This window comes from Thamnophis sirtalis, unplaced genomic scaffold (assembly GCF_051295495.1).
Source record: "Thamnophis sirtalis isolate CommonGarterSnake01/CBP01778 unplaced genomic scaffold, rThaSir2_p1.2 scaffold_1, whole genome shotgun sequence".
Classification (NCBI taxonomy): Eukaryota; Metazoa; Chordata; class Lepidosauria; order Squamata; family Natricidae; genus Thamnophis; species Thamnophis sirtalis.
In genome coordinates, this window is record NW_028261381.1 from 15,594,325 (window position 1) to 15,607,986 (window position 13,662).

At 38.1% G+C, this 13,662-nt stretch overlaps 1 protein-coding gene across 1 annotated transcript in view; it reads right to left on the reverse strand.

Annotated features, from left to right (window-relative positions):
- Nucleotides 1-13,662, reverse strand: part of ITGAV (integrin subunit alpha V) — a 76,159-nt gene that overhangs the window by 5,439 nt on the left and 57,058 nt on the right. The window contains exons 17-26 of the mRNA XM_087708090.1: nt 12,335-12,489; nt 11,386-11,523; nt 10,907-10,974; nt 8,756-8,903; nt 7,552-7,644; nt 6,729-6,808; nt 4,574-4,654; nt 4,372-4,477; nt 2,653-2,811; nt 1,360-1,473 (exon numbers count right to left, since the gene is read on the reverse strand). Of these exons, the coding sequence (XP_087564216.1) occupies nt 1,360-1,473; nt 2,653-2,811; nt 4,372-4,477; nt 4,574-4,654; nt 6,729-6,808; nt 7,552-7,644; nt 8,756-8,903; nt 10,907-10,974; nt 11,386-11,523; nt 12,335-12,489 (1,142 nt within the window). The remainder of the gene's footprint in view (nt 1-1,359; nt 1,474-2,652; nt 2,812-4,371; nt 4,478-4,573; nt 4,655-6,728; nt 6,809-7,551; nt 7,645-8,755; nt 8,904-10,906; nt 10,975-11,385; nt 11,524-12,334; nt 12,490-13,662) is intronic.

Sequence of the window (13,662 nt, forward strand, 5' to 3'; positions counted from 1 at the left end):
TAACAATTTAGAGACTGGTTTTCCATTGGATAAATGATATTATAATATCAAATAAATATATCTATATCTATATCTATATCTACATCTATATATTTAGTGTCACAACCCCTGGTATGCCCCAATTATGGGAGGAAGCTAACTGCTTCCATTATCTGTCAATCGGCTCTTCACAAGAGTCCATCATGACAGAAACCCAATATTTTTACTGTTGCCTTTGTTATATTTGTGTTTTTTAAAAAATTTGTGCCACTAAATATATACCTTCTTCCCTGGCTCCAGCTGATAAGGAGGAGGACCTGTGGCTTAATGGCTAAGACGTCTGCCTAAGATGTAATACAGCACAGGTTCAAATCCCAGTAAGGGTATGGCTAGCTGATGAGAGCTAAATAGCTTGAAATAGATCTATACTAGTCTCCCTTTATTTATTTATCAGCACATCTATATCTATATCTATAATCTATCTATCATCTATCTATCTATCTATCTATCTATCTATCTATCTATCTATCTATCTATCTATCTATCTATCTATCATCTATCTATCTATCATCTATCTAGATGAAATTGGTTTGAACAACTTAAAATTCAAAATGTATTGCTTGAAGGGCTGAAGAACAGAGTGAAGACAAAGGTTTGCTTTCTGATTCGGTTTTTCTACTGTTTAGACCCTATTGCATACTACCTGCATATATTCCATGTATTACTTTCAAGTATATCCTGGTGTATTTGGCTGTTATTTGGCCCAGATTCTAATTTATATTTCTACCAGCTAAAATTTACTAGATTCTTAAGTCATTGGATTTAATTTAATTATTCAGAGACACTCTGTTCTACTCTATTCATACCTGAGACATAGCTAAACTAAAGAGAAAAGTCTGCTGAAGATGTGAACTGTTTTGAACAAATCACATTTTATTCATCTTTCATCAATATTGACATTTTGAATTATTCATTGAAAAGCAGCCAGACAATTTCATTTCCAGTTAGAGTCTTAAAATATTGAAATAGTTTAAACGTTCTATAAAGATGATAGATAGAGATGGCGACACAGACAAGACCAGTCAGAGAGACAGGCAGCCAGACAGGTGAGCAAGGAGGCAGATAAAATCCGCTATTGCTCTTGACAAAGAAAATAAGTTGTTCAATCAGCAAAGTCGAGGGCTCAGAGAAAAAGAGAGACAACTAAAGAAGAAACAACTGTACTATCAACTTGCTCAACAAGTAGCCCTTGTACTTTGACTAACTAGTGCAATAAATTGATTCCAGCATTTGCTTCACAGAATACTCGTAAACATCTGGTCCTTCTCCTAAAATATTGACAAGGGACTGTTTACAAAGCAGTTAGCACAAAGACTTTACCAAAGTTTGTACATCTTCCTCTGGAACACCTAGATCTCTCCGGTGGATTTGATGATTGCGGGTATCTTCCCCACTAAGCGTTTCGTTCCTTTCATCTTGCTGAGAAGTTGATACCTATATAATCAAGATTGATTACTAGCACATTTCCTGAACAAACTCCCAATGCTGTTAATCCACATTTATTCGTGGATGTAACTATGTGTGATTCACTAGAACATGCTGTGTGCCTTGTTCTCCTACCCACGTACAACGTCAAAGACTCAATGTCAATGAGGAAGCCAGAAGAAACACTGGGATGAATAAAATCAATGCATATGGTGGTGCAGTGATTAGAGTGCAGTACTGCAGGCTCCGTCTGCTGACTCCCTGCAATTTGGCAGTTCAAATCTCACCAGGCTCAAGATTGACTCAGCCTTCCATCCTTCCAAGGTGGGTAAAATGAAGACCCAGATTTTTGAGGGCAATACTGCTGACTCTGTAAACTGCATAGGGCTGTAAAGCACTGTAAAGCGGTATATAAGTCTAATTGGTATGGCTAAATGATAAAGAACATAAAGAAAGTTGGGGAACACCTATAAAGTGGCATAATATTTCATGCATTAACCCTACAACATGGAAACTAACTGATTGCAGATTTCCTTATGGAAACAAAGGGCTGCCACAATCTTTTAAATCATGGATTGGAGCTGCTTCTTCTAGCCATTTTTATACATCACAGCAATGTTTATAAACCTTTATTTATAAACTTAGAAACGGTGGGAAATAAAAAGCAGACAAAAAACTCCATTGGTTTGGCAGTGGTAGAGAGAAAATTGAAAAGTGGGGATGTGTCTCAACAAAAGGAAATAAAAAGCAGACAAAATATGTTTCGGAAGTTGATAGTGACATAAGGAAAACTGAAGGTTACACCCCAACAGAGGGAAATAATATAATATAATATAATATAATATAATATAATATAATATAATATAATATAATATAATATAATATAATATAATATAATATAATATAATATAATATAATATAATATAATATAATATAATATATATAATATAATAAATATTATATTATACACACACACACACACACACATACATACATACATACATACACACACACACACACACACAGTACAGGTCGCGCTACTATCTCATTAAAATTGTGGTTTTTTTCCCCTCTGTTGATGCCAAACATGCTTTATCGGTACAATTATTGACAGTAATCCTTATAGTTTAATACATAGACAGATAAACAGCTTGGTATTTAGATAATCTAAACAGGCTTTCCTTTTACCTTAATTTTTAGTGGGTTAATCTCCATATCAGATGTACAGTTCATGGGTCCTTCAATTTCATATTTGATGATATATAAAAGGGTATTATTGTTGTATTTATATGGCCACTGAAGGTTGAGCATCAGCTTGCTGAAGGTACTTGGACCATTGTTTCTGAGCTAATAAAGAAGTAGAAAACGAATCAGTTTAATAGGAACTACTTTCAATGAACCAGTCAGCTTCCAAAGCAGACTTGCACAGATTATGACCCAGTTAGTAAAAAGCAACCAGTCTCTGCATATAACTCCATGAAATATTTCATTTTACTACTTAAAGCCGGTCAACAATAAGCAAATCTCAAGACTTTTCTATGCTGCTTAGAAGTGCATAAACTGGTTATAAATGGAACTATCTTAAGAAACCATTTCAGGATTTCAACCCCTTCCTCCTCGTATACCAGGGTGATTGCCAGGCAAAATCAGCATGGTTCTGATTGGCAGATTCCCTTGCTTTTCATCCCTCCTACCCATACCATGAAAGCAGGCACCAAACATAATCTTTCAGAACATGTGGTTTCGATTGATTAACCTTTTTCATGAGCCCATCTCTGTTGATTCCCTCGTGTACTTGACAATTTGATGCATCTATCAGTGGACTGGCAAAAAAGATACCAATATTTCATAATTCGTACAATTTGTGGGAGAACTCTTGTGGATTTCATTTAGTTAAAAACATTTAAAAGGTATGTTTCACTTTCTTATCAGTGAACTTTTTAAAAAAAGCCTTGCCTTTTAATATTTCACCAATGAACTTGTTAAAAAAATACTCCAGAATTTCATATTCTGCCCATCTCTTTTCCTCTGTTTTTGGCTCTTTTTCTAACAATTTAATCACATCATGACCAAGTGGCTGAATGGGGCAGCAGTAACAGAGAGAAATGGTGACAAAAAATAGCTTGATGGTCCAGTGGGAAATGAAGGGAAAAACAATCAATCAGAGAGAGAGGTGTTTTCAGAAAGTTTGCTGACAGTTTGATGCTTGGGACAAAATAATTGTGCAATTGTGTTCTTGATACAAAGCAGAGAAACCAAACAGACAAAAAATTATTTCCCTTTTATGAAATGAAATACAGAAGGAGAACTGGATTGCACTATTTTTGCCAGTGCAAATTAATTAGCCCCAGTCATGGTGTTGCTATGGAGTTGGCTGGCTTTAGTAATCTGACAAATAAATAATCAATTTGTAGTATAAAACAATAAATAAAGGTTGCACCCTAGTAGACTGTGTGTGGATAGAAGATGACATGACACATTCCTTCCCACGAAGAAATTATAAGTGCCACGTATACATGGTTGATCATGCAGATCAACCCATAGAATATGGCAATGTATGGTTTGCATTTAGCTTAATAGGACCAAAATAGGCCTGGGATAGAGAAGGTCAGAAAGACTATCTTGATAATGATAAACACAGTTACAGAAGGCTGCAATATTCCACATATGTATCAAATTGTGCATGCCAGTTGGGGCATGCTGGGGTTCAAATCCAGTACTTCCAGAGGGAAAAAAGTTAAAGACCGCAGTAGTAAAGGAGTGCCTGAAGAAGGTGCTTGGCTTTTCCTTCGGAAATCAGTAGACTACCCACAGCTTACTGGTACAAGAAGAGATAAAAGTGTGAAAAAAACCTTTCTCTATCTTCAGATCTATGATTATTATTTACCATTCTGAGCATCAACATACCTCATAGATGTGTTGAACTAAAGGCCCTATGTCATCCTCTGTTTCTGGATTTTCTTTTGGTTGCCAGTTGGGAATTGGGAGGAAAATATGATCAGGAGAAGAGACCCTAAATTAGGTGAGGAACAAACAGGGATGAATGGACATGGTGCATGGAGCAGAACCCTCAAATCAAGACAGAGGTTGTGAAGGGATCAGGACTCACCCTCTGATTTCTACAGCAGCTGAAATGGCCAGGTCCACCTGATATGAGCTCACTGGGCTTAGGTTGTTAAACAAATTGGAGCTGTAAAATAATGCAGTTACATGGTGATATCCAAACTATGGTAGGCCATCAGATTCAGAACTTTGGCTATACCAGATATGTAGCACTGAATACTATTCAGGAGTTATGATTTTCCTTTCCCTTTCTTTCCCCCCCCCCCCCCCAATCTTTTAAAATGTGCATAAGTCTTCCCCCCTGCTGCTCTGCAGAACATCAGAAAGGACGTTCATAAATTGAATATTCTCCTCAGAGAAGATAGTTTGAATAATCCAGGTTCCTAGACGCCCACTAAAGATGACAAAATTGCTCTTGTCTTCATAGTTGCATTTGTAAGGTCAGTTATTGGAGTCTTTTGTATAAACGTTCACATGTTTAGACAGGTCTTGAAGAAATCTAAAATAAGAATGTGATTTATTATCTAAACTCATTTCTTCCTCTTCCTGTTCCTCTTACTTGCATGCAAAATCAATATATTACTTTTAAAGCATAGGCAAGCATGTGTGTTGAAAATTAAACCTTTATGGTTAAAAATAATGTTATTATTACCCATGCAGGCCAAACCTATGTTGCCAAAATTAGATGTTTCTAAATGTATATTTATGGTACCATATCTATAAATCTTCTTAGTTTGATGTAGAACTATATAAAAGTTAGAGTCTCTAAACAACTGTATGTTGTCTATGCAGCATACAACAAAGCGGAAAAGCACATTCTAGTTACCTTGTGAAGTGTAAGGAAGGAATGGACTAAATGAATCGCCAGTATACTTGTACTTTGAATTTGGTTTGGAAGTTATTGCAATCATAATGTAGGTGTTACTTCACCATGACAGACTTGTCCCAACAATAGCCTAGTTCAGTGATAGCTAACCTTTTTCTAAAGGTGTGCCAAAACTGTGTGTACGTGCGCTATCATGTGTGCGTGCCCATCCCCCCTGTGCATGCACGAGCAACATCCTCCCACCACACATGTGCACGTGACACCCATGCGCGTGCGCATATGGGGGAATTTTCACTCTCCCCAGGCTCCGGAGGCTTTCCTGAAGCCTAGAGAGGGCCAAAAACAGGCCCAACAGCTTCAGCCATTGAGCCGTTTTTCGCCCTCCCCAGGCTTTAGGAAAGCCTTTGGAGGGCGAAAAACGGCTCAGTGGCTTAACCGGAAGTTCAGGAATGAACGTTGGGCCATTTTGTGTCCTCCCCAGGCTTCAGGAAAGCCTCTGTAGGCTCCAGAGGCTTTCCTGAAGCTTGGGGAGGGCAAAAACATCCTGCCCTGGCTCTTCAGAAGACCGAAAATAGCTGGCTGGCACATACATGCACACCGGAGCTAAGGGCTGCTGAGCTGGCAAATATGGCTCCATGTGCCACCTGTGCAATAGGTTCGCAATCACAGGCCTAGCTACTGTATTCTAACAGCCTCTGACCTGCCCACAATGAGTATACTGCGGTAGTCCAATCATTGTTGATTTAGGTGTGAGCAATCATTGCCAGGGTACTCTTGTCTAGCTAGTCATAAATGGCTCATGAGCTGAACAAAAGTAATTATTAGGAGTTAATGTTGACTTCACTCTTTCCTAACCTTTATTACAGTCTCCTTCATTATGAATGATCCATATTTTCAAGCATTATCTCATTTTCATTTTCTCTCTTCTACTTTCCATCCCCACAAACATTCCACATTTCATTTCCCCCACCCTCCCTGCCGGTAATGGGCTATCAACCCTAAATTAAAAACATGCACTAAAATTCCTATCACGAATGCTGTAGTTAACAACTACTATTCTACTCCACAGGCCACCTTAAAAATTTTTTTAGAACAAAGTCAACAACCAAGTCTTTAAATACAGAGACCACCAAAACAATAAAATAAAATAAAAGGACAACCTGAATAATTCCAACTCTGAGACTAATGACCCAAAAGGCTAGAAATGAAACTTAATGAGATGAAATTTAAGTTATATTTAAGACTAAAATACTATGCTCCTATATTTTAATCTCTTACCACAGGGCTATCCATATTTTAAAATGTTAAAAAGAATAATTAGTAATAGATAATCGTATTTAATAATAACAAAACACATCTGGTAAGTGTTCCTTACCTACGGATCTGTAGATCAAACTTGACAGAAGTATCCATCTCAGATTGTTGATGAACACTAAAATGAAGACCAGCTGAGAGCTTTAACACAAGAGAAAATATACAGGTTTTAATAGGCAACATCCAAAAAGAGACTGAAGCTTGGATACTGTCGGCCTCTGCTTTGCTGTTGCTTTGGCTGCCATGAAACGGGGAGGGAGGGCATGGTATTTGGGAGGGGTTACTCATTGTGCTGGAGGAAGGTTCTGGAGTTCAGCTGCCTGTCGGACTACGCGTGCGTAGGAGATTCCCGCCAGGACTAACGGCACCGACATTCCATCTTCGTGATGCCTTTTGAAGTTATCTCACACCTGACACTTGAGAGAATTATGATTGGACTGTAACTGTGATGCCAAGGGGTAGAGAATGGGCTATTCTATATATCAATCGCTTTCGCGCCTAAATAATCAGACTTCGCTTCGCTATGCCTTTAATCATTTATAATTAGTAAAAGTACACTTGATTTCTACACATGGAGTCTCGTGGTCTTCTTTCCTAATTAGCTAATGGAGAGGTGCTGACAGATACTAGTTCTGAATCAAAGTGTGACGTCGTCTCTCTATCCCAGGGGTGTCAAACTTACATCATCCCAATGGCATCACGTGATGTATCAGGACCTTCCCCCCGCTTCGTTAAACCGGGCGTGGCCAGAGTGTGACGCATCCAGCCCATGGGCCGGGAGTTTGACAGCTCTGCTCCATCACATTCTACCAAGCCCCATTCTATAGATGGGTTCCCCTTCTTTTATCCAAAGAGACCAAACGAAGAGTTGAATTCATTTTTACCTTTGTTCCTGCTTTCATAGGATTTCCAAGATCACAGACAACCAGCCGAGTTTGATTCTCAGTCTTAAATGCACATGAAAGTCTTGCGAAAGCCTGCAATGAATGCAAATATTTTTTTTCCCCAAAATTAAATAGCCAAGGTACAATAGTTCATTTGGTATGCCAGATAAAGTGCTGATATACATCATAAAATAATCATGATACATAAAACAATAAATGAATTGGCTTAATTTACTGGTCATCGGATGCAACAGGAAAAAAAATATGCACCTGCATTTTCTCCTGAAAGAGTGAATTAAGTACATAGTCTAAATTATTCACTAATGCTTACATTTTTTCAAACAACTTTTAATTATAATTACATAATTAGGCATATGATTTTGTAAATATATGCCATGTCATAAATTTGGATATAACAGACATTCAGAAGTAACAGATTCCTCGTCCCCTAAACATCCCACAATATATTTAGGTTTTGCTGCATTATATTCTGTTTGTGGCCAACCATACCTCTAATATAAAAAACTCACAGACATTCCAATATGTTACATTTTCCTTGGTTGCCAATGTAAAACTAAACAAAACTAAACAAAACCTTGTAACAGCTTTTCAAAGGCAGAAAAGCAACAGAAAAGCTAAAATAAATACATTTTTGTTAAGAAGCCATTACAGAACAATTCCAGCAACTGTGGTGTAGCAAATGTGAGACCAATGTTTAGGGAAATAAGTATAAAAAATGTTGTATCTTTCTTCTGCCCCAACAATATGATGGACTGCATGATCCTCTCTTTGGGAAAGGAAACCTGGTTTACATTTGTATTTGAGTGAGTATGTGGGAGGTTGCTGCTGAGGGATGCCTGTTTCTAGGTTCTGGAGTAGACATAAACCTACCCTTTTGCCTCTAAGGAGGCCCAGCTCTTGGGCTGAGTCCCTTGCCTCCCACCCACTCAAAACAAGGAGAGACAATCCCTTCCCTGGTTTGTTCTACTTGTTGATTGTAAGCTCCTTGGGGCTGAGAACAATTGCTGCGAAAATGAGTTTGTATTTGACTGATCTGTTATCAGCTCTCACAAGATACAAAAGAATAGCTGGATCGGAAACTGATACCAAGACTTTCTGCACTGAAAGCATAAACTGAAGCTTTGAGCTGCTACTCCAATAAGTAGCAATAACAAGATCATTCGCGTAGACCCACAAGACTTACCTCATTGTTGCGAACTATACCAATGAAGTCTGCTTGTGGTGGGATGGTTACAAAGAGTTCAGCTTCATAGGCTCCCTCACCTAAGTTCTGGGTGTTGACAATCAGGGTTAATGGATTGTCGTCCCCAATGTAGATTTGCTTCTGGTCACTGCAAAAGACCAAGACAAAATAAAAGTGATTCCTCTTGATCAAAATATTTTTCCAAATAAGTAAGACCTGTAGTCCAATGTCAGGTTGAGAAACCGCTGTTTCTACCTCCATAGATCTGATCTTTTGAGACCTTCAGTGGTGCATCCATCACCATGGTACTTAAGTCCATCCATCTTCTTCGGGTTGTCCTCTTCTCTTGCTTTCCACCTTTCCCAGCTTTTAGAGGGACACATTGTGTCTTTGCATAATGTATCTGAAGTAGGATAATTTGAACATGGTCATGTGTGCTTTGAGTGAGAACTATGGATTGATTTGTTCAACGATCCATTTGTTTGTTTTCTTGGCTGTCCACAGTATTCCCAATCTTCTCAACCACCAAAGTTCAAAGATGTCAATGTTTTTTTGGTTTGACTTCTTCAAGTCCAAGTTCTTCACTTCTGTCCAGTCTCATAAGGAATACAATTGCCTGCACGGTTTTAATCTTTTTAGATGCAGAACCTTCACAGCATCTGAATATCTTGTCCAAGGTCTCCATGGCTGTTCTACAAAGCATTGCCCATACAAACAATGCCATCCTGGGCTTTATCTTTATGCTTAGGAGCAATTAATGGAGTTATGGGAAGTACTTTTATATCACACATGTTTGAGTCCTATCACATTTTGCCCCTTTCACTACTTTTATAAGCTAAGGCAATCTGGGATAAATGAATGTAAATTAGAGAAATGACCGGAGGAAGATAAACTCTATAAGTGCTTATCCTATCCCAAATGTTGCTTCTTCTTTGTATCTTCTTCCTGTAGATTTCTGTTTGTAATGACAAACTTATATTTTATATATGCACAATAAAAGCTACATGACAGGCCACATTGCGGGGTGGGGAGGAGAGAAGGTTCCAAAAGAATTTGTTTCTGTTACTCATTTCCCCTCCTTTGGCAAAATGATTTTTCTTTAAAATTTTGTTGCTCATCTGGAATTCAATTTCGAACTAAAAATGATTTCGCTTTTTGTATCTCAATAGGTGTCCTTTAAAAACATTACAACAGTTGCACATTTGGAGGACTGAACACTCTCTTTAAAAAACCTAATATACAAATACATTTAAATTCATTTAATTTCTTTTCATATAATTTCTTCCATAAAGTCTCTGCTCACAGTTTCCAGGATAGCTAAAGCACAAAATTATTGTTAACAAGCAATCTTTGATTTAACATCATGGATTGTTCTGAAAAGGATATACTGTCTTGTTTGTTAACAAGGCACTGAGCAAGGCAGTCAGCAGAGTTTCTCAGTGTAAACAAAACAATCAGATTTAAATAAGTGCTTCCTATCTTTCAACAAAAGTGAAAGAGATGTGCGCATGAGCTAAAGAGTCTTTCATTTCTTACTTTAAAAAGTAAGGGAATATGTTGAATTGAGTGAATGTTAGCAAATCAAGATGAGCATAAAAATCACAGAGCTCCAAATATTTCACCATTAATTCAATAGTCAGATAGCCTGGCAGGTTTCCCAGTCATGATGTAGCTTAATCAGAATAAATATTGCAGAATGAAGCCTCTAAATGCAACTGATTGCCCACTACCCAAGTGTGGAGAAGTCAGAGACCTTAGAATCTGTTCTCTGGGTTTCTTCCTTCCATGCTTCCAAATTAATAGATACTTGGCTGGTTGCTTGACATTCAACTGCTGAGACATATAAACCTAATAGCTCTTTCTACCCTGAGAACCACTAGGCCCTCCTTGCCAATTTCTGTTTTTATGCCCTCATCTTTACATTTGTGCTTATTTACTCCTTTGTTAAACCTACGCCTTCAGTGTTTAGTCATGCCGGCCACATGATCACGGAGATGTCTTCGGACAGCGCTGGCTCTTCGGCTTTGAAACGGAGATGAGCACCGCTCCCTAGAATCGGGAACGACTAGCACATACAGTATGTGTGAAGGGAAGCTTTACCTTTAATTATATTTATATACCTTTAGAATAAAAAAATCAACCAGAATTTACCTGTCAACAGTTACTTTTAAATCTGGACGGCAGATATTATCTTCCCCACAATCCAAAAGAATATGAGCCTAGATTTGAGAAAAAATAAAATTAAATCCCAAATATCTGACTCTTTATTCTTGTTTTATCAGATTACTGAAGACTGATGTAACACCTCTTCAGTTTACTTTGGCACTAAGCCAAGTAGTAATATGAAAACTTTTCTTGTGGGAATAATTTTTTTTAATAGGGAGGAATAGCAAAATACTTGGTGCTTGAATGCTTGGTTCAACTGAGTTGGTTTCAACTCAGAAAAATGACATCAAAGAACTACTATTTATTTTAAAAGAGAAAACTGTACAATTGGTCAGAAAAACTAATCTAAAGAGGGGAAAAGTTAATATCCTTTCTTTCTCTAATATAATTTCTTAACAATATCATTAACATTAAAGAAAACTGCTGGTTGCAAAGAATGTGTATTACACTTCCCAGCTTTATACCTGTCTGCTGATATTTGCAGGAGTGAACTGGTTGAGGATGGGCTGTAAACCAGTAGAATCCAAAGCAGTTTTGTAATCCAGTTGATATTCCATGAAGATAGTAATTGGAGTAAGCTTATCTCGAAATTCAGTTTCATCCTAGAAGGGAGAAAATGGGCTTATGTCTTAAAATAAAACAAAAATCAGAATTGCAGAATTTGGCAAATATGACTTCTATAAAATGTTGTCTGCCCTTTGAGGGAGACCCTGTCAGGAAACAGATGTCACAAGTCTGACTGAACTCTACTTTATGGATATAAAATCTAGTATTAGAATCCTGAAACCTGACTAAATTTTTCTTCTTCCTCCTCCTCCCTATCTCCCTCTTACACTCTGGTGAATTAGAGAGGATCTGTATTTCCTCGTCACACTTTTTGTTTCCTGTGCTGAAAGCATGTTTTTGAATGCAGATGTTGTTTCTGTCTAGTTTCTCCACAGTCATTTCTATTGCTCTCTACAAGGGTCTAACACAAATATTTGCAAATATTTGTAAGAACTGCATTAGCCTAGTGGTAAAGAGAAAAACCACCAGCTATAAAAGTCTGGCAAGTTCCAGAGAGATTTAAAGAGTCAAAGCAGCAGTGAGATCAATGGGTAAAATGTTTCTTGCTTCTTTAGATTTAGTTTTCTCCATCTTTGTACAGAATCAAGGCAAGTCCAAAGAAAATGCTTGACTCCAAACACTGGATCAAGAAAAGTGACCATCTGCATGGTTTATGTTCCATTTTATTTACAGCTGGACATTTTGCATGGACAAAGCCATTCCATTCAAAAATATATGGAGAAAATATCTATGGTAAAACTGGATAATGTAGATATCATCAAGTTGGCTGTTGACACTGGGAGCTGCTAAGATAAACCATACCACACAAAGGAAACAGCGAGTCAGGGCAGTTGTGTATATTTTTACCCTTAAAAAAGCATCAAGTTCTTCACAACTCTTTCGACCTCCTTTGGAGACTGTCATGTTCTTTGAGTGGCCCGATTGTCTGTTGTGGAGAAACAGAGCTCGCCTTATGGCACCTTTTTGTTTAAGTTTGTCCAACAGGAGCTCCACGTGGAAAGCTATCATCAAACACAAAAAAATATTTTAGTAATACAGCCTTTAGATCTGTGTGTTCTCTGCAGCAACCATTGGTAAGGTGTTTTTCTCAGTAGTTGGAAAGGCTGCCTCTGAGAAGCTTTCAAGGGAGATCCAACACCATTCATAACATGAGTTAACGGGGGTTGCAGAAAGCAAAATATGTTGGCAATTGCTCTTGTCCTTTATACGAGATATCTCAGAGGACTTTTTTTAGATGCCTACTTTGATGCCTTGTTCTCAAAGTGAAATAGGAGGTGTAACCTCTAGTGCGGAGGTCTCAAATTATTATTAGGACTCCATGTTGGACTGGTTCATTAGCCTAAAGGCTGCAATGGACTTTTCATTCATTTATACAAAGGCTACTTATTTTAGCCGTGCGTGAAAATGCTGAATCACAATTTCCACCATCCTTAGCAGTTCCAGCTAAAGATAAGGGGTGGCAGGTATAGAAGTTACGCAACATTACGGCAGCCTCAAATAGGCTATTTAAGTTGGCAGCTGTTGATGCTGGGCTCACCTTGCCTGACCCTCCAGATCCTTCCTCACCTATTCTGCCCTAGTGACGTGTCCTAGCTGGGCTCGAAAAATTTGACTTAGGGAGAAGTGGGGCAGTACTTGCTTGCCTTCATGTTTGTGATCTTACCCATGTGCCCAACCCCTCCCATAGAAAGCCCCCAAGCTTTCTTGGTTGAAAAGGCTAAGAATGAGCGGAATAAGCAAACAAACACATGCTGTAACAGAATGACATAGTTAGAAGGGACCTTGGAAGTCTTCTAGTCCAACCCGCTACTCAGGCAGGAAACCCTATGCCATTTCACAAATGGTTGTCCAATCTTTTCTTAAACATTTTCAATGTTGGAGCATTCACAACGTATATGCAAATGTAATCATTCTTGGCAGATATTTGCAGCAACTGTGGATGACCAGAGCACCAAGCTATTTTGTGTGCCCTCAATCCCTATTTTCATGGTCTGGTAAATAATTAATCCTGAGCTTTCAATATCAGAGACCAAATGGATGTTGCCTGCTACACGGCTCAAACTGCTTCTAAAAGTGAATCTGTTTCTGGTCAGCAATCAGCACAAATCCACATTCTAGCTAGTACCGAGTGGCTTTATTTATGTCTTATACTGGTGGAGCTTGGACCAGTATAA